This window comes from Anolis sagrei, chromosome 2, assembly GCF_037176765.1.
Source record: "Anolis sagrei isolate rAnoSag1 chromosome 2, rAnoSag1.mat, whole genome shotgun sequence".
Lineage (NCBI taxonomy): Eukaryota > Metazoa > Chordata > Lepidosauria > Squamata > Dactyloidae > Anolis > Anolis sagrei.
In genome coordinates this window covers 164,803,257-164,829,578 of record NC_090022.1, presented here as the reverse complement: position 1 = coordinate 164,829,578, position 26,322 = coordinate 164,803,257, and the positions used below count along the sequence as shown (strand labels likewise).

General features: G+C 42.3%; 1 protein-coding gene across 2 annotated transcripts in view; it reads right to left on the bottom strand.

Moving 5' to 3' along the window:
* Positions 1 to 26,322, bottom strand: part of LOC132768003 (ultra-long-chain fatty acid omega-hydroxylase-like) — a 48,581-nt gene that overhangs the window by 6,812 nt on the left and 15,447 nt on the right. Inside the window, exons 3-11 of one of the 2 annotated variants that reach the window (XM_060763532.2) lie at positions 23,972 to 24,116; positions 19,049 to 19,102; positions 14,949 to 15,076; positions 13,931 to 14,052; positions 9,697 to 9,964; positions 8,329 to 8,395; positions 6,319 to 6,448; positions 2,502 to 2,635; positions 1,140 to 1,204 (exon numbers count right to left, since the gene is read on the bottom strand). In XM_060763532.2, the coding sequence (XP_060619515.2) occupies positions 1,140 to 1,204; positions 2,502 to 2,635; positions 6,319 to 6,448; positions 8,329 to 8,395; positions 9,697 to 9,964; positions 13,931 to 14,052; positions 14,949 to 15,076; positions 19,049 to 19,102; positions 23,972 to 24,116 (1,113 nt within the window). The remainder of the gene's footprint in view (positions 1 to 1,139; positions 1,205 to 2,501; positions 2,636 to 6,318; positions 6,449 to 8,328; positions 8,396 to 9,696; positions 9,965 to 13,930; positions 14,053 to 14,948; positions 15,077 to 19,048; positions 19,103 to 23,971; positions 24,117 to 26,322) is intronic. The other variant, XM_060763533.2, reaches the window with a different exon arrangement.

The window sequence follows — 26,322 nt, the reverse complement described above, 5'->3', positions numbered from 1 at the left end:
TTAGCATTTGATGGCCTGACAGTTTTTAGGTGTGGCTTGTTACTGCCTGGGAGAATCCTTTGTTGAGATGTGATTAGGTGATCCTGATTGTTTCTTGTCTGGAGTTCCCCTGTGTATAATCATAGAATCACAGACTCATAGAGTTGTAAGAGACCTCATGGGCCATCCAGTCCAACCCCCTGCCAAAAAGCAGGAACATTCCATTCAAAGCACCCCTGACAGATGGCCATCCAGCCTCTGTTTAAAAGCTTCTAAAGAAGGAGCCTCCACCACACTCCAGGGCAGAGAATTCCACGGCTGAACAGTTCTCACAGTCAGGAAGTTTTTCCTAATGTTCAGATGGAATTTCCTTTCTTGTAGTTTGAAGCCATTGTTCCACGTCCTAGTCTCCAGGGCAGCAGAAAACAAGCTTGCTCCCTCCTCCCTATGACTTCCTCTCATGGCTATCATGTCTCCTCTCAGCCTTCTCTTCTTCAGGCTAAACATGCCCAGCTCTTTAAGCCGCTCCTCATAGGGCTTGTTTTCCAGACCCTTGATCATTTTAGTCGCCCTCCTCTGGACACATTCCAGCTTGTCAATATCTCTCTTCAATTGTGGTGCCCAGAATTGGACACAATATTCCAGGTGTGGTCTAACCAAGGCAGAATAGAGGGATAGCATGACTTCCTTGGATCTAGACACTAAGTTTGAGTTTTGTTCTTTATTTACTGTTATAATTTTAGAGTTTTTTAAAATACTAGTAGCCAGATTTTGTTCGTTTTCACGGTTTATTCCTTTCTGTTGAAATTGTCCACATGCTTGTGGATTTCAATGGCTTCTCTGTTTAGCCTGACTTTTCACAGATATATAAACCCAATTTTCCTAGTTTCCAACAGACCTCACAACCTCTGAGAATGCCTGCCACAGATGCAGGCAAAACGTTAGGAGAGAATGCTTCTAGAACATGGCCATACTGCCCGAAAACCCTACAACAACTCTTCTTAGCAACCTATTACAAAAGCAAAAAGTGAATTTGAAAACAAAATAGTATTACGTCCCTTTGGTCAACACAAGAAAAGCGTCTACTGGACTCTTTCAGGAATGTACACTGAGTATTCAAACCAGAGACAAAACAAACCAGGAAGATTGGGAAAAAGTACCTCGGGCTCCGGCCACACAGCAGGATTGTGATGGGTCCCATATATACTGATGAGGCAGACAACCCCTGGGGAGGGAAGAGTAATGAAAGATTGTATTTTGCTGCTCCTTCAAAGAGGCAAACAAAATGACAATACATCTTGCAAATTTCAATTTTTCAAGAGAGAAGTGAAACATCTCATTGTCTCCTATTAATGTGTAGTTTGGGTTCTTAATATGGATGGGTTTCTCCATAATTCCTCATTCACAATCATGATTGTGAAAATCATTATTTAACAGCATAATGTTTTCCCCACCTTTGGTTTGAAGGAGGCATGATTTTGGCTCATATTTTGCAGACGCTTGAGCATAATCAGCAGTGATCTATTAGATCTATTGGGTCTGTCAGGTTTTACAATGTATTGTAATATAATATAGCTGAGTCATGCACTGCTAATGGGCTTCTATTGGGAATGCTGAGTCATGCATTAACTGTATATAGGGAATCATTTGGGGAATGTGTTCTGGCCTAGTCCAGGTGATTGTGAATGATGCAATCCTGGGTTTGAGTTAAGTCAATGAGTTGGGAACCAATGAAAATGAATTGTATATAAGGAAGTCGTGTACAGTGTATATTTCTCCTTGTGCTGTGATGTTGTTCGTTGAAGACTATATGTAATTAAAAGAACCTGTCTGCTAAGACAAGATATAACTGTATGCTGTGGTAAGTTTGTAATATCATCTAGACTGGGGGAAAGACAATGGTAAAACTGACAATGGCCCGGCATGTGCTCAAGCGTCTGTAAAAGGTTCCAGAGTGACTGCAGTTTGTGGGAGCAGTTGACTGAAAATACTGTGCAGGAAGAAGCTACTGGAAAGCGCTGAAGTTGTGCAACTGATCTGCTGCTGAATTGTGAAGTTAATCTCAACAGGGTCACATTGTGCTTGCCTGGCAAGACCCACTTTTTCTCTCAGCCTGAGCTACCTCACACAATTGAGAGGAAAAAGTGGGGCGGGGGAAGAAAGCAATGTATCCCCAATTAGAGCTCCTTGGAGAAATGTTGGGCTATTGTTAAGAAAAATCAAACAAAGTCAGTTGCAGTGGAAGTCTATGTCAAAGCCTGTGAAAAAGGAAAACAAGCAGTCATTTCAAATCAACATAAGTGTGAACAAGCCACAGGGTCAACCTACCTTCCAAAACACAGAATATTTTGAAATTCACCATCTGTTTGCACAATGTCATGCTAATGGTGCAAAATGGTAATGGTAGCCACTAGCCAGCAGCTCCTTCATGCATATACTGATTGTTACTCCTTCAAGATGAAGGAGAAAGGAGAGTCCATCAAGCAACAGAGGGTGCACCAAATCCCTCCCTGGATAGATACCTTTGGGGATAACCTGTCCACTAGGCAGTTTCACATCCTCAGTGCAATGTCGTGAAATTTCTGTGACTGCCGGGTGGAGGCGCAAACTCTCCTTAATGCACATGGTGGTGAACGGCATCTGGGAGAGGTCATCCCTGAGAAGAGAAAAGGACCAAGCATCAGACCTACTATTCACGATGATTCGTTGACACAAAGAGCATCAATATATTTGGTGTGTTAGCAATTCCTCCTCTCTTCCTAGCTACAAGGCGGTCTGGAAGCTGAGCCCTATGAGGAGCAGTTTCAGGAGATGGGTATGTTTAGCTTGGAGGAGAGGAGGTTAAGAGGAGATATGTTCTGAGTCCCCTTTGGGGTGAGAAGGGTGGGGTATAAATATAGTAAAGAAATACATACATAAATACGAGGGGTATTTTTTAAGTAAGGTCCGTTTTGTTGTAGGCACTAGTAGTTTGCACGCATACCGCAACGAGCGCGTGCGTCGTGTACCAGTATGCCTCAGGAACAACTGTGCTCAGTTTCCGCTCTGTAGCTAACCTGTACGGTTCTGTTCTGTGCTTTAAAAATGTTTAAGACTATCAACTCACCCTCCGCATGTGAGGTTCGCTCAGTGATACGGTTTTTGTCAGCAAGGAACCTGCCTGCTGCAGAAATTCATCAACAGATTTGTGAAGTTTACAGTGATACTGTTATGAGTGAAAGCAAAGTGTGTAAGTGGGTACGACAATTCAAAGATGGCCGTGACAACGTCCATGATGAGGACCACTCCGGTCGCCCTTCTTTGATTACAGACGATTTGGTTATCGGAGCAGGCAGCAAGTTTTTATGAAGAGGGTATTTTAAAATTGGTTCAGAGGTATGATAAGTGTTTGAACAAACTTGGCAACTATGTCGAAAAATAGAGTGAAGTATGTACTTTCTGAAACTAAATTTACTTTTTTGAAATAAACTTTCATTGTGTGCTTATGTTCAAATGGACCTTACTTAAAAAATACCCCTCGTACAATATCCATGTTTAAATATTTGAAATAATGTCCTATTGAGAAACAATCAAGCTTGTTTTCTGCTGCTCCAAAGACTAGGACACAGAGCAATGGATTCAAACAAGAGGAAAACAAATTACTCCTAGGAATATTTTTTTCAGGTGGTAAGAGCTGTTGGACATTGCAATATGATGCTGCCTCGGAGTGCGGTGGATGTCATTACTTGAGCTGAGAATGAAGGGGAAGTATCTGAGTTAGGTGCAAATATAGACCAACAGTATGAGCAGTCTGGCACCAAGTCGGATTTGGCCATGATGGTTCATGCCTTAGTTACCTCTAGATTGGACTATTGCAATGTACTCTATGTGGGGGTGCCCTTGAAGACGGCCCGGAAATTCCAACTGTTCCAACGATCAGCAGCCAGATTACTAACTGGTGCGAATTACAGAGAGCGGTCAACCCTCCTGTTTAAGGAGCTCCATTGGCTGCCATTTATTTTATTGGTTGGGGACGAGGGAGAGGGCATTCTCTGTGGTGGCCCCCCGACTCTGGAACTCACTTCCCAAGGACATCAGACATGCTCCAACTCTGGCAGTCTTTAGGAGGAGCCTGAAAACGTGGTTGTTCCAGTGTGCCTTCCCAGAATAAGGAAAACTCTCAGCAATATGCCCTCAAAATGCACTTTACTATGGATTTAGTACTGACTGCGTTACCTCATCTTTCTTTGAAAAACTCTATCCCAGTTATATCCCAACTTGTTCATGCCCAGCATTATTTTAAAAAATTTAAATTATTACATTTGGCCTGGCCATAGATTTTTAAATGCTTATGTGTTACTGTTATTGTTTATTGTTTATTTTTTGTTTATGTGATTTATATTAATTGTTTTATATTGATTGCTCTTGTTATTGCCTTTGTTTACTGATGTACTGTGGGCTTGGTCTCATGTAAACCGCACGGGAGATGGTGGTGGGGTATAAATAAAGTTATTATTATTATTGTTGTTGTTATTATTTTCCGGTCCCAATTCAAGGTGCAGGTTCTTACCTACAAAGCCCTGAACTGATTGGGACCCGTCTACCTGCGCGACCGCATTTCCCTCTACGAACCCACAAGATCTTTTTGATCTTCCAGAGAGGCCTTCCTCTCACTCCTGTCTCCATCGCAAACATGACTGGTGGGGATGAGGGAGAGGGCCTTCTCTGTGGTGGCCCCTCGGCTCTGGAATTCACTCCCCCGAGATATTAGGCAAGTCCCCACTCTGGCAATCTTCAGGAGGAGCCTGAAAACTTGGCTGTTACATGACAATCTCTGACCAAACTCTGCATAAAATGCCCTCAGAAGCACTTTATTTCCTTGTTGTGCAATTACATCCTACCTCATCCCCTGGAACCCCTCCTTGATATTTTACATTGTCCTATCTCCTAGTGTTTTAAAATTTTAATCCTTCAATTTGGCCGTGTCCATGGCGATCATTATAATATCGTAATGTTTTGATTTTATATTGTTGTGTTGCTTATATAAATTGGTTTTGTATTTTAGGTTATTTTTTTAATTTTCTGTTGTGTTTTTGTGTTATATTGTGTATATTGTATTGATGGGCTTGGCCTCATGTAAGCATCTTCCTGAGTCCCCTTGGGGAGATGGTGACGGGGTATAATTAAAGTTTTATTATTTATTATTATCTCTGCAGAGCAGGAGCAGCAGCCACACGGAGATAGGGATAAAGAGTCAGGGTACGATCAGGAGTTTCATGAAGCAGACCAGGAACTAAGTATTCTAGCTAGACTGCAATTAAGATCTGATGCTATTTGTACAGAAGTGTTTATTATAAAGTGTTTATTATAATGTGTTAATATCTGTATTTATGTTTTACATTGGTTGCCTATGGCCTAGCTGTGAGAGATAGGTTGCCATGGAGACAAGGCAGAAGAGGAGGTGGGAGGAGCTTAGAGAGAAAAAGGTTTGAAAGTGGCAGTTAAGGTTCAGTCAGGAGGAAGAGACCCTGAGAAGAGGAGCAGAGTCAGATAAGGACTCTGGGAGAGTAGCAGAGTCAGGAAGGGACTCTGAGAAGTGAAGCAGTGTAGACTCAGTTAGTTTTTAGTGTTCGTGAATATTTCTTCAGCAAGGGAGCTGAAGGGAAAACCTCGTTGGATTACTTTGAGTAAAAAGAATCTAACAGAGGCGTTTTTAGGATCGCCAGTAGTGGAAGACTGGAGATCAGTGGTTTGATCCAGTATAGGTCAAACAGTGAGAATATTCACAACAGGGAACACTGAAATAATAAAGTGCTTCACTACAGGAAGAGTTTATAAGTTGTAACATCAAAAGCCTGGATTGTATCTCAACCAAGCCATATTGTAACCAAGCATATGCCAAGCTCAACATCTTCATATTGCAACAATACGCTTTGTTTAACAATAAACTTGTTCTCTTTGTTATTTTAAAACTGCCTCATCTCCATTGATTTTACGTTCGGTGCACCCACTCTACCAAAGTTACCTCACAACCTAAACAGAGACTTTAATACCAGCGTCTCTATACATATTGGTGGCAGTTTAATTTAGCATTCTCGGAACTTCCTTACAATTTTGGTGGCATTCGGTGGCATTAATACTTCTTTACACTATTCAACTGAAGAGATCCAGCTGGTTGGCTGAGAGGAGAATCAAAAGGTGAGATCACTTGGGAGACTGGATCAGCTAGGATTTAGTTCACTTTGTTTAAAATGTGGGTATATACATGGAGGAAGGTTAATTCCTCTTCTAGCTAAATAGCATCTGGACTCAAATCCACCTTAATACATTCATTCCAAATCATGCCTTGCAGTCCATTACCATTCAATTTCTTCTATGTCCCGGTCACGCAACAATTCCTGGATTTCCTCCCGGCACTTGTCTTGGTAGTGTGGATGTTGGGCCAGATTGTACAGCACCCAAGACAAGCCGCTTGCTGTAGTGTCGTGGCCTAAAATATGAGAACAAGAGTGAAGCACATACAGACAGAGAAGGATGTGGTATAGTAAATGCGGGCACACACAGAGGACACTACCCGCCCACTGCAGCTATGGCACTCCATCGTCAAGCCATACACATTTGAACTGAAATATCTCTTCTTACAACTGGAATAAATATAAGCTTGAGAGAATATATGTGCCTAGATAGTGGTTTTGTGAAAATGCACATTTTAGCTTTTTTTAAAAGAGACCAAATGTTTTAAAGGATTAAATATAGTCTATTACTATCCTGTAGTTCAAAGAACTCCTAGCAGATGGCCATAGAGACTCTGCTTAATAATAATAATAATAATAATAATAATAATAATAATAATAATAATAGAATCCTAGAGTAGGGAGACCTCCAAGGGCCATCCAGTCCAACCTCCTTCTGGCATAAGGGAAAAGCACAATCAAAACACTCCTGATAGATGGCCATTTAGACTATTCTTAATAATAATAATCTTAATAATAATAATAATAATAATAATAATAATAATAGAATTCTGGGGTTGTCTGGTGGTATGGAAAATAAAGTAATGAGAAGCAGCCACTGAAGTTGCAAGGCTTTTTGGTTATATTCATGCTGGCCAAAACACTCAAAAAGCCTCTTTGAAACAGGCTGTCGGGGGTGATTTGAATGTGATTTTCCTGCTTCTTGATAGAATGGTATTGGTCTGGATGGCCCACCAGGTCTCTCCCAACTCTAGGACTCTCTGATTCCATATTCTTCTCTTCCCTTCACCAATTTCCCCCTTTCTTTCTTTGTTTCTTCCCTTCCTATTCCATTCCTTTCCTCTCCCATCCCTGCCTCCTTTCTTTTCCTTTCTCTTTTTTTCCTTCTACCTTTCCTTCCATTCATAATCTTCTCTTCTCTTCACCAATCCTTTTTTTCCTTTCTTCTTTCCTTTCCCTTTCTTTCCTTTCCTCTGAGATGGTTTATAAGGATTTTTAAAGGTTTTTTTGGGGGGGGGGAGGTGGAAGGGGGATGTGGAACCCAAGTGGGGGGATTGCTGACCTTCCCATGGTTGCAATCCCCAGGCTTGACTTGCAATCCTCCAGTCTTGGGGGAAGGGTTGTCTGGTAGCCACTTGGGCCTCATGGAGTCGCTGCGGTGGCTCTAGCTGCTGCCGGGGCTTGCCTCGCCAAGCCTCCATGCCCTCAGTCGGGCCAGGCCTTCTCCTTCCTTCCCTCTTTCCTTTCCTCAAACTCTCCCCTCCCCAAAAGAAAAAGGACTCTTCCTTCCTGTATGGAGTATAGCCAGGCTTCTCTTTCCTCACAACAGTTGGTCCTTCATTCTTTTCACGGGCTGGGGAAAGGGGCTTTTGCGCATGCTCTGTAAGGCATTTTTTTCTTTTTGGGGAGTTTTAAGTTATTTCCCCTTCATTACTATTCACTACATTAAATTACTATTCAGAACATAGCATAGGATTTGAATGTGTTTTGCTGCCAAATTTGATGTCAATTCGCACAGTGGTTTTTCAGTTATGTTAATCCCACAAAGAAACATCACATTTTTATTTATATACATTCCTAAATACATTGCCTTCAAATAAAACTCAGGGATAGGGACTTGCTTCCTTTAAAAACCCCAAATTAAGCTCTTATTCCTTTCATTATCCACATGTCAACAAAAGAAAGAGATATCTTCACATTTTCAAGTTCAAAGAGTGTGTCCAGGCAAAACATCTCATAAAAAACCCGTAATGCTCCTCTTTGACTACACATATCAGACTACTATCTGATAATAAACTGTGAGGGGAAACAGGATCCCAACCCCCAAATACCCCTTCCTCCTTTCCTCTGGGTCATTGCTAACAGTGGCAGATGAAGTATAAGCCTGGCATCTCACCCTCAAACATGAAAGTATCAACTTCAGCTGCAATGTCTTCATCAGACAAGTGGCACCCTTCTTCATCCTGCAAACACAAAACAAAGTATTTGTGAGATGAGACTGCTGCCTGACCATTGGAGAATCTCACCAGAACCTACTATTAGTGGCAGGAGACAATCCCTTTCCATGGACCAGTCGATCTGCATTTCTACAGCCATCACTGGATGTGGCTCTTAATGAGACATGCCGCATTATCACGGGGTGTCTGCGCCCTACACCACTGGAGAAATTACACTGCTTAGCCAGTATTGCACCACCTGACATCCGCCGGGATGTAGCAGCCAATAGTGAAAGGACCACGGCAGAGACATCTCCAGCTCATCCCGTTTGGGTATCAGCCAGCACGTCAACGACTTAAATCTAGAAATAGTTTTCTAAGATCTACAGAGACTCTCGCTGGAACACCTCAGCAAGCCAGAGTCCAAAAGTGGCAGGCTCAAACCCAGAACCTCAATCAATGGCTGATACCAAATGAGAGACTCCTTCCTGGGCACACAGAAGACTGGGCGACTTGGAAGGCGCTGAAAAGACTGCGCTCTGGCACCACAAGATGCAGAGCCAACCTCAAGAAATGGGGCCACAAAGTGGAATCCATGACATGTGAGTGTGGAGAGGAGCAAACCACTGACCACCTGCTGCAATGCAACCTGAGCCCTGCCACATGCACATTGGAGGACCTTCTTGCAGCAACACCAGAAGCACTCCAAGTGGCCAGATACTGGTCAAAGGACATTTAATCAACTACCAAACTCACAAATTTTGTATTTTTTTTGTTTGTTTGCTTTGTTGTTAGAAATGTAATATAAATGACTGGTTGCCCTGACACGACAAATAAATAATCTCCTCACTTCCCATATTGTGTATATAGTTTTATATTTGTAAACTAAAAGAAACAAAACCTCAGGAGGTGCAAAACAGTGGCCTGAACTTTCAAGGCACTGAATCTATTCCTGAAATAATTTCTGTGCATTGTCGAAGGCTTTCATGGCTGGAATCACTGGGTTGTTGTAGGTTTTTTCGGGCTATATGGCCATGTTCTAGAGGCATTCTCTCCTGACGTTTTGCCTGCATCTATGGCAAAACCTCTGAGGTTCCAACAGACCTCAGAGGTTGTGAGGTCTGTTGGAACTAGGAAAATTGGGTTTATATATCTGTGTAATAACCAGGGTGGGACAAAGAACTCTTGTCTGTTGGAGTTAGGTGTGAATGCCCTGACACGACAAATAAATAGCCACTTGGCAAAATCCAATAGTGTAGGGCTCCTATTCCTTGCCCCACGCACAACAGTCAGGCCCTCCCTGCTCTTGCCACTCTTATGTTGAGTACCTTGGCCATCAACAGGACATCAATGAAATCCTTAGTTTTGTCCTGCTTGTGTATGAGCCAGGCTTCTTCTCCCAAGTCTTTAAGGGCCATTCGTCGCTTCTGGATCACATCAGCAGTGAAATGGTGTACGACGTCACAGGCATGGCGGAAGCGGCGGCCATCTGGCGTCAGATAATAGATCCAGTCAATATAGTTGTGCAGACTGTATGGCCGCCGCGCTACAAGTGAACTGAGCAGCAGGATGGATGCAATGTAGTCGCTTGGCTTCCTGGAATCAAATTAGAACCAATTTGTCAGGATATAAGGAGAGACAAAGTTTCAACAGAAGCTGATTCTCAGGCATCTAAAAAACTGAGGTAAGGGGGAATACTGGCCAGGCCTTGACCTGTCCAGTTGTCAGTATATACCTCGGCTGACTTATTATCTCCAACTTACTTGGTTTGTTTGCACACTTTAATGAACAAACCTAGTATTTCTCAGAATATTTTATGCTATGAAATCCCTAAAGCAGAGTTCCCTAAACTTTTCGACTTGGGATCCCTTTTGGCATTCGAAATTTTTACATGATCCAGCGTATGTAGGTATATAAAATAGGTATAGATTTCCTGATAACAAATTAGCTTTTTCAAGGCTTGTAAAACATGTTACTTTTTATGAAGGACAGCCAAAGCCTCTTCTGCAGAGACCACTGTAAATACTGCAAAGCACATCTGTGTAAATGTCTAAAACAGAACTGTGGTTTTTGTGGGAGTCCAACCACAACTGGAGATGGTTCAGCTCTCCAATGTCCACTGGGGGATTGACATGGTCACCCATCTTTTCACAGTTGCCCACTCTGAAATAAAGATTTTCCTGGGGCTACCAATACAGCTCCAAAAGCAACTAGAGCGGGTGGTTGCCTCGCAGCTCCAGTGATTCCTAGATGAAACCAATTTTCTAGATCGATCACAGTCTGGTTTCAGGCCAGGGCACAGTATTGAGACAGCTTTGGTCGCCTTGGTGGATGACCTCCGCAAAGAACTTGACAGGGGGAGTGTGACCCCGCTGGTTCTCCTGGACATCTCAGTGGCTTTCGATACCATCGATCATGGTATCCTTCTGGGCCGACTCTCCTGGATGGGTCTTGGGGGCACAGTATTGCTGTGGCTCCGGTCCTTCCTCAGTTGGTGAAGCTGGGAGATACCTGCTCGGACCCTTAGCCATTGACCTGTGGAGTACTGCAAGGTTTCATTCTGTCTCCCATGCTTTTTAATATCACATGAAACCGCTGGGAGAAGTCATCTGGAGTTTTGGAGCTCGGTGCCATCTCTACGCAGATGACACCCAACTCCACTACTCTTTTCCACCAGAATCCAAGGAAGCCCCTCAGGTGCTGAACCACTGCCTGGCTGCTGTGTTGGTCTGGATGAGGACAAATAGGCTGAAGATTAATCCTGACAAGACATAGGTTCTCCAGGTCGGTCGTATGTCTGACCAGGGTATTAGGTGGCAACCTGTGCTTGACGGGGTTGCACTCCCCCTGAAAACACAGGTCCGCAGCTTGGGGGTCCTCCTAGACTCAGATCCTCAGGTGTCGGCAGTGGCTGGGAGGGCCTTTGCACAATTAAAACTCATGCGCCAGTTGCGACCATACCTCGTGAAGTCTGACTTGACCACAGTTGTCCATGCCTTAGTTACCTCTAGATTGGATTATTGCAATGCACTCTACGTGGGGCTTTCCTTGAAGACGGCTTGGAAACTCCAATTGGTCCAACGTGCGGCAGCCAGATTAATAACTGGGGCAAATTACAGGAAGCGGTCAACCTCCCTGTTCAAGGAGCTCCATTGGCTGCCGTTCATTTTCCAATCCCAGTTCAAGGTTCAGGTCATCACCTATAAAGCCCTGAACAGTTTCGGACCCTCCTACCTTTGTGACCGCATCTCCTGCCACCAATCTGCACGACCTCTCCGTTCCTCCGGGGAGGCTTTCCTCTCTCCTCTCCCACTGTCACAGACCAGATTGGCGGGAACGAGGGAGAGAGCCTTCTCCGCTTTGGCTCCCCGTCTTTGGAACTTACTACCTATTGAGATTAGGCAAGCCCCCTCCTTAGTAGACTTTAAGAAAAATTTGAAAACCTGGCTTGTTCGATGTGTCTTTGGAGAGTGACCATCCACACCAATTGTGTTGTGCTAGGTTCTTGTGGGTTATTTCGGGCTATATGGCCATGTTCTAGAGGCATTTCTCCTGACGTTTCGCCTGCATCTATGGCAAGCATCCTCAGAGGTAGTGAGGCAAGCATCCTCAGAGGTAGTGTGTTGTGCTAGCTATAATGCTCCCTTGTGACATACTTTCCCCCATTCTAAATTGAAAGCCAGTAACAATAATAATAATAATAATAACAATAATCCTTTATTTGTACCCCGCTACCATCTCCCGCAGGACTCAGTGCAGCTTATAAGAGGCCGAGCCCAAAGTACATCATTAACAAAAACACAAAAGACAACAATACAATGCAACAATAAATAAGCAAGCAATAAAACAGTAACAAAAGCACGGCACTGTTAAAAACCTGTGGCAGGGCCAAATGTAATAGTAAAAATTCTAAAAATGCTGGGCATGTCCAGGTGAGGTAGAATGGATATTTTGGGAATAGAAGGGTGTGCAGACGATTCTAACTCTCTCATAAAGTGCATTAGGGACAATTGCTTGGGATTCCTTAATCTGGGAAGGCACACTGGAACATCCATGTTTTCAAGCTCCTTCTGAAGACTGCCAGTGTTGGGGAGTGCCTGATGTCCTTGGGGAGGGAGTTCCAGAGTTGTGGGGCCACCACCGAGAAGGCCCTGTCCCTTGTCTCCACCAATCGTGCTTGTGATGCTGGTGGGATCGTGAGCAGGGCCTCACCAGATGAACGAAGGGATCGTGTGGGTTCATATACAGAAATGCGGTCCCCACTGTTTCATTTTCTTGGGCCCCCTCATTTCATCATCATCATCATCATCATCATCATCATCATCATCATCACTTTATTTCTTAATTAGTCGCACTCCACCAAGGTGCTCCAAGCAACTTACAATTTAAAACAGTTTATACACAATATAAAACATTCAATATAAAAACATTCAATATAAAAACATTCAACATCACTTGTATATTTTACTCCTACCTCATCCAGGGTTTTATCATTTTAGCTTGTTCATTTGGCCTGCCCATACTGTTTGATTTTATATTGTGTGAATCTTTTTTACTATTGTATTTTGATATTGTAATTTATTTTTATTTTATTCTTTGATGTATTTTGTCTTGTATTTTGCATTTTCTGTTTTGTATTGTATTTTCGAAGGGCTTGGCCTCATGTTAGCCGCCCCGCGTCCCCATTAGGGAGATGGTGGCAGGGTATAAATAAAGATTATTACTATTATTATTATTATTATTATTATTGTATTGTCGAAGGCTTTCATGGTTGGAATCACTAGGTTCTTGTGGGTTTTTTTGGGCTATAGAGCCATGTTCTGGAGGCAATTTTTCTCCTGACGTTTCGCCTGCATCTATGGCAAGCATCCTCAGAGGTTGTGAGGTCTGTTGGAAGTAGGAAAAATGGGTTTATATATCTGTGGAATGGCTGGGGTGGGGCAAGGAGCTCTTCCCTGCTGCAGTTAGGTGTGAATGTTTAGCTGATCACCTTCATTAGCATTTGAAGGCCTGCCTGAGCCTGGGAAAATCTGTTGCTGGGAGGTGTTAATCTGTGCCTGGTTTTTTCCTCTCTGTTGTTTAGCTGTTACAATTTTAGAGTTTTTTTAGAGTTTTTTTTAGAGTTTTTTTAAGAGTTTTTTTTAGAGTTTTGACTACCAGTATTAAAAAACTCTAAAATTATAACAGCTAAACAACAGAGAGGAAAAAACCAGGTACAGATTAACACCTCCCAGCAACAGATTTTCCCAGGCTCAGGCAGGCCTTCAAATGCTAATGAAGGTGATCAGCTAAACATTCACAGCTAACTGCAGCAGGGAAGAGCTCCTTGCCCCACCCCAGCCATTCCACAGATATATAAACCCATTTTTCCTACTTCCAACAGACCTCACAACCTCTGAGGATGCTTGCCATAGATGCAGGCGAAACGTCAGGAGAAATGCCTCTAGAACATGGCTCTATAGCCCGAAAAAACCCACAAGAACCTATTATTATTATTATTATTATTATTATTATTATTATTATTATTATATAACTCAGGATTATGCTTGCTGGTTTACTCACTCCTGGCAGTTGCTGTTGTAGCTGAAGACACATTTTTGTAAACTGTCCAAAGTCATGAGGCTGATATGTTCAAACATGTCGACAGAAGTAGGGCCTGCGGCTGTGAGCCTGCGCCATTTGGCCTTTTTAAAAAAGAGAGAAAACAGAGTGTGAGCAGGCAATCTGAGTCAATCTTGCTAAAAAAAAGCAAATTTTACAGAGTGAAGTGGATCACTAAAGTAGCAGGGCTCTTGTAGAAGAACGGATTAAAAGGCAGAAACTGAGGATGACGATCCTTCAAATACTGTAGTTGGTCTTTCTATGAGTGTGAACAGGAAACGTGAGTTAATTTTGCTAAAAGAAAGCAAATTTACAGAGTGAAGTGGGTCCTTAAAGTAGCAGAGCTCTGGTAACAGGACAGGTACAAGCTGAGGAAGAAGATCAATATAGTTGTGCAAATAGTTCATCTTTCTGTGAGTAAAGGAAGGAGAGATAGCAATAAGAATTATTCTCACTTGTCCACAGGGTAAGGCAAGCTTATGTAGGAAGAACTAACGCAAAAGCAACAAGCAACCAATGTCTCGGCAAGTTGCATGTTGGAAAGTTGGAAACAGAATAAGTGTCCAAAATATAGGAGGCTTGCAAAATTTGAAGTCAGAGCCTTCAGTAGTTCACTTTGATGCCGTTAATAACCATTTTGCAGATAAAATCTCTCATAAGAGCTGACTTAGAGGCTGTTATTGGAGCAGTAGTCAACAAGATGTCCAGGAACTCTGTGCGTGGGACTACACTAGATCAGTTTGGGGGTTGTAGTTGCTGGGATTTATAGTTCACCTACAATCAAATAGTATTTTGAATCTCACCAATGATAGAATTGGGCCAAACCTCCCACACAGAACCCCCATGTGGGCCACAGAAACGCATGGCAGGGGACGGCTAGTGTTTTAAATAAATAAATAATAAATAATAAGGCAGATGTCCCTGCCTTACATAGATAGGTCACAGCCACATAATTCACTGGACTTTTGGAGGAACTCACATGCATGATATCTGTGCTCTTGTTGAAGATTTCCATGTAAGGCTTCAGTATATCAAAATGAAAGGCAGGAGTGAGCATGCGCCGATGTCGTGCCCACTTTTTCCCACCGCTCAGCAGCAGTCCATCCCCTGGGAGAGAAGAAATTATGGGTTTATCCTGATTAGAAATGGCCTGCAACTAGCTTACTTCCCTAAATACCAAACAAGTGCCTAAAAAGGTCCCCCAGGAGGATCTAGACCCCCCCTCCCAAAACATACCCACACACACACACACACCTCCACAGTGATTAGCATTGGATGAACCTGAGCAGCAACCAGGGGCAGCTCAACCCATTGCGCAAAGTAAGCATTCGCAGTATAGTTGATTTTGCCCAGGGGCGCTCTTGAGGCGCTCTTGGGGGAAAATAGACCTTGACATATTTGAGTTGTAGTTACTGAGATGTATACTTCACCTACAATCAAAGAGCATTCTGAACTCCACCAATGATGGAATTGAACCAAATATGGCACACAGAACTCCCACGACGAACAGAAAATATATATCAATGATTGGTTGGTGGGGGTGTGTGCACCAAAATACTGTTTGCTTACCGTTGAAAATTACCTAGGGCCGCCTCTGGCAGCAACCTACTGGCATTATGCCTCCCTTCATTGCTTGAAGCCAAAAAAAGAAAAGTACAACTTTTATGTTCAGAGTCAAATTGGTTGGCAAGAATAAAGCAGGGAGTTATCCTATATTATTACAGGAGTATTATCCTAATGTCTATTCGGAAACAAAACAATAACGGACTGGCCACCAGTGAAAGAATATATGGCACAAGAAAAAAATGAAACTGATAATAGAACTAAATTGAAGATCAAAAGGAAAAATTGTTCTCCAATGAGAAGGAATGAAGAGGGGACAGCCGAACTATCTATATAAATAAAAATGTAATGTCCGTTTGTGGGATTAACGTAACTCAAAAACCACCGGATGAATACTCGCCAAATTTGGCCACAAGACACCTACTAACCCAAGAAGTGACCATCACTCAAAAAAATTCATTTTGTCATTTGGGAGTTGTAGTTGCTTGGATTTATAGTTCACCTACAATCAAAGAGCATTCACATTTGGGCATATTGAGTAACTGTGCCAAGTTTGGTCCAGATCCATCACTGTTCGAGTCCACAGTGCTGTTTGGATGTAGGTGAACTACAACTCCAAAACCAAAAGGCACTGCCCACCAAACCCTTCCAGTATTTTCTGTGGGGCATGAGAGAACTGTGTGCCAAGTTTGGTTCAATTCCATCATTGGTGGGGTTCAGAATGCTCTTTGTTTGCAGGTGAACTATAAATCCCAGCAACTACAACTCCCAAATGACAAAATCATTTTTTTTTAGTGAAGGGCATACATTGGGTTGTTAGGTGTCTTGACAAATTTGGTATCAATTTGTCCAGTGGTTTTTGAGTTATGCTAATCCCACAAATGAACATTACATTTTTATTTATATAGATTCTGAATCCAAATTGTTTGTTTGTTTATTTATTTTCACCACATTTGTACCCCACCCTTCTCACACTGAAGGGGAATCAGAGCAACCTTACAACAGGCAACAATTTGATGGTCTACATACAATTAAAATCAAAACAGTTAGAACATCAACTAAAATCACGCACTCCACTCCACCTCTGAAAAAAAATGCAGGTAATGAAGTTGCACCAATGAAATCACCTGTTCCCTGCATTAGTAATGATGCAACAGGTTCTCTAGAGGAAAGTTTAAGGATAGTGTTTTCACACCATCACCCTATAAAGCTTTACACTGAGATTGCTTTAACAGCAGGCAGGGCGTCTCCTATGAAGAATTAGTCATTAAGTGGCATGGCATGACATGGCATGTAGTCTGGAGTTTCCTCTTGTGCCTAACTTCAAGACTGACGTGTCTTTCTTTGAGCCTTCAGGCTGCTTCCACCAAAAAGAGTAATTGTATCTAGTAATGATGAATGTTTAGGTATATAGGTTCAAGGTTATCTAAATGATTACTTCCCAGATTCTGAGCTGAATCACAGTGTGGATGTGTATGTACATCTCCGACCAATTAACACTGCATGATAATTTTTTTTGTACCACAACTGTTTGTTTGCCACATCTCTCACTTGTCTTGTACTTGGCCTCCACTCCAGACTTTTTCTAGGTTACTGTTTAGAAACTATAAATGGTTTTTTAATGTTTATTTTTACTGATCAACTAAGTTTTTGTGGTCCTGAAAATTGTATCAAAATCCACCCAAAGAATGCTCATTAATCATAGAATCATAGAATCAAAGAGTTGGAATGGTCAATATATAGTTGTATCTTCTATATAAATAAAAATGTAATGTTCATTTGTGGGATTAACAGAACTCAAAAACCACTGAATTGACACCAAATTTGGACACAAGACACCTAACAATCCTTCACTCAAAAAATTGATTTTGTCATTTGGGAGTTGTAGTTGTTGGGATTTATAGTTCCCCTACAACCAAAGAACATTCTGAACCCCACCAACAATGGAATTGAATCAAACTTGGCACACAGTTCTCCCATGACCAACAGAAAATATTGGAAGGGTTTGGTGGGCAGTGTCCTTTGGTTTTGGAGTTGTAGTTCACCTACATTCAAAGATGACTGTGGACTCAAACAATGATGGATCTGGACCAAACTCTATAAAAATACTCAATATGCCCAAATGTGAACACTGGTGGAGTTTGGGGGAAATAGAATCTTGACATTTGTTAGTTGTAGTTGCTGGGATTTATAGTTCACCTACAATCACAGAAATCACAGAAAGCGCAAAAGTTGGGTTGCAGCTAAACATCAAAAAAACCAAGATTATGGCAACAAGAATGATTGACAACTGGGAAATAGAGGGAGAAAATGTGGAGGCCGTGAACAGACTTTGTATTTCTAGGTGCAAAGATTACTGCAGATGCAGACTGTGGCCAGGAAATCAGAAGACGCTTACTTCTTGAGAGGAGAGCAATGTCCAGTCTCGATAAAATAGTAAAGAGTAGAGACATCACACTGGCAACAAAGATCCGCCTAGTCAAAGCCATGGTATTCCCTGTAGTCACCTACGGATGTGAGAGCTGGACCTTAGGGAAGGCTGAGCGAAGGAAGATCGATGCTTTTGAGCTGTGGTGTTGGAGGAAAGTGCTGAGAGTGCCTTGGACTGCGAGAAGATCCAACCAGTCCATCCTCCAAGAAATCAAGCCCAACTGCTCACTGGAGGGAAGGATGTTAGAGACAAAGTTGTAGTACTTTGGCCATATCATGAGGAGACAGCAAAGCCTAGAGAAGACAATTATGCTGGGGAAAGTGGAAGGTAAAAGGAAGAGGGGCCGACCAAGGGCAAGATGGATGGATGGCATCCTTGAAGTGATTGGACTGACCTTGAGGGAGCTGGGGGTGGTGACGGCCGACAGGGAGCTCTGGCGTGGGCTGGTCCATGAGGTCACGAAGAGTCGGAGACGACTGAACGAATGAACAACAACAACAATCACAGAGCATTCTGAACACCACCAACTATAGAATTGGGCCAAACCTCCCACACAGAATCCACATGTGGGCCACAGCAACGCGTGGCAGGAGACAGCTAGTATATTTATTTTTTTGTTTATTTATTTAGAAGTTTTATCCGGTCTTCTCGACCTCCGAGGAGGGACTCAGGCCGGTTCACAACATGTGTTCATATACAGTAATATAAAAACAGCACAGTGCATCATCATTATACATTAAAATATTAAATGCAATAAAATACATGATCACATTACACAAGCCAAGTCGTCAAATACAGTCACAATTCATTGCCATCCTTCCATGTGGACAAGGGCTATTGACTCAATCATCGAATGCCATATTCCAAAGCCGAGGAATATTAGCTTTTTTATTAGCTTTTTAATGGTCAGGAGGGAAGAAGCAGATCTAATCTCTGGTGGGAGGGAATTCTAAAGCCGAGGGGCCACCACTGAGAAGGTCCTGTCCCTTGTTCCCACCAGATAATAATATAATAACTGTAATAATAATATAATATAATAACTGATAATATAATAACTGTATAATAAATAAGTAGGAGGACCTTACCAAGCCAGGGCTTCAGGAAGCCATAAAAGAGCTTGTCCTTGGGAGCTACAGCAGCTGCAGGGAAGAGGAAAACAAGATCAATGTTCACTCTAATCTTCCTCATTTTTATTGTTTTATTATTTTACTGTTCATATTTCTAGTCATTATATAATCTTTTTTCTTAGTGCATTTAAGCATACTAAAACTGGTAGGAAAGGCCAAGCTATGAAAGTAGCACAATAACACCCCTTTATAGGCAAAGGATACCAGAAATCATGGTTGTGACAAAATGTCAATAAATTACCTAACTTTTAGGACTAATTATTTTAAGGAATTTGCTGGATCCTCCAGTGTGCCTTCCAGGGCACGCCTACCATAGAAGACCTAGCAAATTTGTAGAGAGTCCTTAGCAGACTTTAAGAAAAAACTGAAAACCTGGCTCTTTTGTTGCGCCTTTGGAGAGTGACCATTTATCCCTCTTCTGTTTGCCCCATCTATAGTGCTGCCCCTATGATGCACTTCCGCCCGCCCTAAACTGAAAACCTCACCCCACTGTTTTATCCTTCTTGGGTTCCCCTCACTTACACATTTTCTATTCCCACCTCACCCAGGGTTTTATCATTTTATCTCGTCCATTTGGCCTATCCATCCTGTTCGATTTTATATTGTGTCAATTTGCTTTATTGTCTTGCTACTGTAATTACTTTCTGATGTGCATTCTGTATTTTATTGTGTTGCATTGTAATTTTTGGGCTTGGCCTCATGTTAGCCACCCTGAGTCCCCATTGGGGAGATGGTGGCGGGGTATAGGAGCTCCACTGGCTGCCGTTTATTTTCCTGTACCAATTCAAGGTACAGGTTATCACCTACAAAGCCCTAAACGGTTTGGGACCCGCCTACCTTCGTAACTGCATCTCTCTCCACGTACCAACCCGGGCCCTTAGATCTTTGGGGGAGGCCCTCCTTTCATCCCTACCAATTAGGGCTGGGCAACCACGGAAAAATTTGTTTCTAAACTCGATTCGTTTTTAGGGGGTTTTTGCGTTTCGATTTTTAAAAGAATTCCGAAATTTTCCTTTAAAAAAGTTCGAAATTTACAAAATTTCAGAAATTACGAAACAATTATGAAACAATAACGAATCGATTCGTTAATGGCGGACGTGATCGCGCAATACGCTAAAAAAACCTCCAAATGGGACAGGGGGAACTTCTGAAGCTTTCCTCTCCCTCTGTTGTTGACTGTTGGTGCGATAATTATATTTTTTTTCACTGAGAAAACAAACAGCAACCCTAAAACTTGCACCAGACATGCGGAAATAATAATGAAACGATTTCGAAACGATTTCGAAATGATTTCGAAACGATTTTGAAACAATTACGAAACGATTTCGAAACGAATTGAAAAATTCGTTTCGTTTTTTTGTTGCTCCTGAATGGTTCAATATCGCTTCGTTATCCAAAAAAAATAACGAATTAATAACGAATTACGAAATTAACGAACAAAATCGCCCAGCCCTACTACCAATCTCACAAGCTCGTCTTGTGGGCACAAGGGAGAGAGCCTTCTCCTCTGTGGCTCCCTGACTTTGGAACTCATTTCCTGGAGAGATCAGGAAAACCCCGTCTCTAGAAACGTTCAAAAAGAACCTTAAAACCTGGCTCTTCCGCTGCGCCTTTGTTGAGTAGGTGCACAATATGACACCATTGCACCCCTCAACGCTCTTCCCACTGTAATACACGCCCTCCAAATGGGAAGTTTAGCTTCACAACTATGTGTATTTTTATGAGTTCTCTGCAGATAACTTGCTCCTATTTTATCTCATTAGAGTCTTTGAATCGTTTTTATCCTGTACATGTGGCCCACCCATTGTTACTGCGATTGTGCTTATTGGAATATTATTTTATGACTGTGTTTATAATGTTTTTCTTGATGGAATTTGATGATGTTGCTCTGGTTTATGCTCTGGTTTTATCTTGTTGTAATATGTTGTCCGAGCTTGGCCCCATGTAAGTTGCTCCGAGTCCCCATTGGGGAGATGGTGGTGGGGTATAAATAATAATAATAATAATAATTATTATTATTATTATTATTATTATTCTGACACAAAACACAGTATGTCAAAACAAACGAGATCTCTATGCTGGATTTCGTATCAAAAAATCACAAGTTGAATACTTCCCAAGTGTCTAGGGCTGTGTGATGTATTTTCGAATGATGCGTGCAGATCCAAGTAAGGTGACCTTTTGCAGTTGACAGATTGTGATTTTGTCAATGTTTATTGCTTCCAAATGCCGGCTGAGATATTATTATTAGTAGTAGTATGAGATTATTATTATTATTATTATTATTATTATTATTATTATTATTATTTCTCCGGGACATGGTTTTTGGTTTGTTTGTTTTTTTGTCGTGTCAGGAGCGACTTGAGAAACTGCAAGTCACTTCTGTTGAGAGAGAATTGGCCGTCTGCAAGGATGTTGCCCAGGGGACACCTGGATGTTTTCATGTTTTATCATCCTTCTGGGAAGCTTCTCTCATGTCCCCGCATGAGGAGCTGAAGCTGATAGAGGGAGACCATCCGCCTCTCCCCAGATTTGAACCTGCAACCTGTCGGTCTTCAGTCCTTCCGGCACAGGGGTTTAACCCACTGCGCCACTGGGGGCTCCAGGAAATGGGTAAGTGAAACTGTCGGTATGGGGCCTTACTTTACTCTATAGTCATATTTCAGCCATGACAACGGAACTTCAGCCAGAACCTTATAACCACTATGGAGTTGGTCTTTCTGTGCAAAGTCAAATGCTTTCAATCTCTCTTATTACATTAGCCTTTCACTTGATCTCCTATCTTAACATGGAAACAACAGACACAGAGGGCACTGCATTCATTCTACAGTGTAGATGTACCCTGCTCTGCAAAGGCTTCACATCAATGTATGTTGCTCTCTATCAACCATGGACCATTTCTATCATCCCTGTGGAGGTGCTGTAGAGAGAGGACCGCTCTGTCCTCATGAGATTCCCTTTCTTTTCTTTTTTTAAAACATATTTTATTATGTTATAAACACAAATCAATGAGCTAAATTTCAAGTGTTACACATATAAATCCTGAGTAATTCAACAAATATTAAAGACATTATGCTAATTTACACTGGTGTAGGTTACATTAACGGCTCTCCATGCAGTCATGCCGGCCACATGACCTTGGAGGTGTCTACGGACAACGCTGGCTCTTCGGCTTAGAAATGGAGATGAGCACCACACCCCACAGTCAGACATGTCAGGGGACTTAATGTCAGGGGACTACCTTTACCTTAGATTACATTATCCCCACCTTCCCTCCCTCCCTCTCCCTCCCTCCTCAACCACAGTATATTTCTACTAATCTTGCAGATCCAGCCACTGGTAGAGTTTTTGTATTTTTTCTTTGATGTGATCGTTGACTCCTCCATTTTTCACCCAGTTGATCTTTTCTTTATTCATTCTTGGTGCTTGGTTAGTCATAATTCCCGTAATATCTAACAGCACTTGATCATACATATAATCATTCCAATTACTTAACATCCATTTCGATTTGTCTTTCCATCCTCTAGCAATCACCGCATGGGCTGGAGCCCCCGGTGGCGCAGTGGGTTAAAGCACTGTGCCGGCAGGACTGAAGACCGATAGGTCGCAGGTTCGTATCCGGGGAGAGGCGGATGAGCTCCCTCTATTAGCTCCAGCTCCTCATGCAGGGACATGAGAGAAGCCTCCCACAAGGATGATAAAACATCAAAAATCATCCAGGCGTCCCCTGGGCAACGTCCTTGCAGACGGCCAATTCTCTCACAACAGGAGCGGTTGCTTCTGACATGACAAACAACAACAACAAACAAACAAACAAAAACCCACATGGGCTGCTCTTATTGTTACCTTAAATAGCTCCTGGCAATTACTTATTATACTCGGATGATCCAACACTCCCCATAGTAGCAAATCATTATTAATTTGAATTTTTATCTGGAATATCTCCTGAATTTTTCCTTGTATCATTTGCCAGAATTTTTTTATTTCTGAACACTCCCACCACATGTGTGAATAAGTACCTTTTTCTTTATTGCGATGCCAACACTTTGAATTCTTTCCTTTTAACATATAAGCCAATTGTTCAGGAGTTCTCTACCTGTTGCAATCCAGAGCAGGGAACGAGGCCCTAAGATAACTATCCACCACACTTGGCTGTGAAAAACAATCCTTTTTTATTGAAGAAAAATGGTTACAAAATAAAGGAAAAATGCAAGTCAAAAGCCACAGCAAAATCAGCAAACATGAATTTAAATGGACAAAGCAAAACCAAAAGCCTCACTGGGAAATACTGGAATCTGTTAGCAATCCACTAACCGTACTTGATATCCTAGAAATCTTCCCAAACTATGGCCAGGGAACCGGGAGAACTGCCAAGGTCTTCATCAATTCTGAAACGATGCCTGAACTGAGACAATCAGCTCGGCGTATTGCAATTAAAACTCAAGAATTGGTTCCGTGAACTGCCCTTCTGTTTTGAAGCCAATGTTTTTAATTCTTGAATTCGGGAGGATCGACGCAAACTGAGTGACTTGCTTCTGTCTGCCCAAATTTGGCCCCTTCTGTTGTCATTACAGTTAACAGGTGCAGAAGGGAGGGAAAGTTCAAGGTCTCCCTCTGAAACATTCTCATGAACACTGGTACTTTCATTTTCCAAGTCTACAGAAGTTCCTTCCTCACTAATTTCAGGAACATTGGCATTTTCCAAACCTACAGCAGATTCTTCCTCACTAATTTCAGGAGCATTGGCATCAAAAGGTACATTTCCACTAGCATCAGTAAATAAACTTTCATTAGCATCAGGAGGAACAAACAGAGAATCAGGTTCAAGTTCAAACTCAGGCTGAACCCCAACAGTTTTGTCACAATCCAACATCACAGTACCTGAGGCAGTCACAACCGGCTTGATATAATCAGGATGAGTCAACCACACAATTGGCAAGAAGGGCCCCATCCATGTCAGAAAGGGTGGGGGCAACGTGGCCACCCACTTGGCTATTTTCACCAGGCCCTCCTCATTAGGATAAACCTGCAAGGGAGAGAGGCAGTGAGTCTGCTGCTATCAGGAGAGGAAGGGGAAGAGCTGCTGGTGGAGTTCTACAAGTGAGAAGCAGGACAAAGACATGCTCTTTGATAGAACAGCATTGGGCCTGGGATTCAGCTTCTGGCAATATGTTATTTATTTATTTATTTTGTGTAAAAAGCATTGCATAAATTAGTATAAAAACAGAAAGTGTGCAGGCGGCTAAATATCTTTTGACCGAAAACGGGCAACAGCAACAGCATTGTCTGTAGCCTCCAACAATTCCTCCTTTGTACATGAGGCAGGGCACAGTGGACAAGCATACAGATGCGGAGTTGTCTGTTCTGCTCCACAGTCACACAAAGAGTGGGATTCTTTTAGGTGGTGCTATTTTGCCAGGTTGTCTTTCGATTTGCCCACTCCACTTCTGAGTCTATTCAGGGACTTCCAGGTTAATGTATTGTCGAAGGCTTTCATGGCCGGAATCACAGGGTTGTTGTAGGTTTTTTCGGGCTATATGGCCATGGTCTAGAGCAGTGGTTCTCAACCTTCCTAATGCCGCGACCCCTTAGTACAGGTCCTCATGTTGTGGCGACCCCCAACCATAATACTATTTTCGTTGCTATTTCACAACTGTAATTTTGCTACTGTTATGAATGGTAATCTAAATATCTGATATGCGGTATGTATTTTCAGTCACTGGACCAAATTTGGCACAAATACCCAATACTCCCAAATTTGAATACTGGTGAGGTTGGGGGTGATTGATTTGGTCATTTGGTAATGCTGGAGTTGCTGGGATTTATAGTTCACCTAAAATCAAAGAGCCTTCTGAACTCCATCAATGATGGAATTGAATCAAACTGGGCACAAAGAATTCCCATGACCAAGAGAAAATACTGGGAAGGTCTGGTGGACATTGACCTTGAATTTTTTGGAGTTGTAGTTCATCTACATCCAGAGAACACTGTGGACTCAAGCAATGATGGATCTGAATCAAACCTGGCACAAATACTCAATATGCCCAAATGTGAACACTGGTAGAGTTTGGAGAAAATAGGCCTTGCCATTTGGAAGTTGTAATTGTTGGGATTTATAGTTCACCCGCAATAAAATAGCATTCTGAACCCCACCGATAGAATTGGACCAAACTTTCCACACAGAACCCTCATGACCAAGAGAAAATACTATGTTTTCTGATGATCTTTGGCGACCCCTCTGACACCCCCCTCGTGACCCCCATGGGGGTCCCGACCCCCAGGTTGAGAAACACTGGTCTAGAGGCATTCTTTCCTGACGTTTCGCCTGCATCTATGGCAAGCTTCCTCAGAGGTACTGAGGTCTGTTGGAACTAGGAAAGTGGGTTTATATATCTGTGGAATGACCAGGGTGAGACAAAGGACTCTTGTCTGCTGGAGCTAGGTGTGAATGTTTCAACTGACTCAACAAAAGTTTGCTCCAGGCACAGTCAGACCATTGTATGCTAATCAAGGTGGTCAGTTGAAACATTCACAAGGATAGAGAGTGAGGTCCCCACAAATATTGGGAAATTATTGCAGTGACTCACAGAGGCAACCCTAGGTAATTTTCAATGGTAAGCAAACAGTATTTTGGTGCCCCCCCCCCCCCAACCAATCACTGATATATATTTTCTGTTCGTCGTGGGAGTTCTGTGTGCCATATTTGGTTCAATTCCATCATTGGTGGAGTTCAGAATGCTCTTTGACTGTGTAGGTGAACTATACATCCCAGTAACTACAACTCACATATGTCAAGGTCTATTTCCCTCCAAGAGTGCCTCAAGAGCGCCTGTGGGCAAAATCAATTATACTGCTTTGCGTAATGGGTTGAGCCGCCCCTGGTGACTCATCAAGAGCAAAAGTTCTTGAACCTAAAAGAAACTCACTAGACAGGTTCCAGAAACAGGTTCAAGACCAAATACAAGTATCTGAGTGATAAAGCAGACATGATGTTTATCTTACAGTTATCTCTTGCACGTTTGACTTTTCCAAAAGAGCAGCCAGTGAGAACATGGGGCAGACACAGACAGGGACCCATGGCTACATCTATACTGTGGAATGAATGCAGTTTGAAATCACTTCATAGATCAATGGGATCCTGGGAGTTGTGGTTTGGTGAGGCACCAGCACTCTGTAGTAGAAGACTAAAAGCTTTTATAACATTACAACTTTCGGGATTATATAGAACTGAA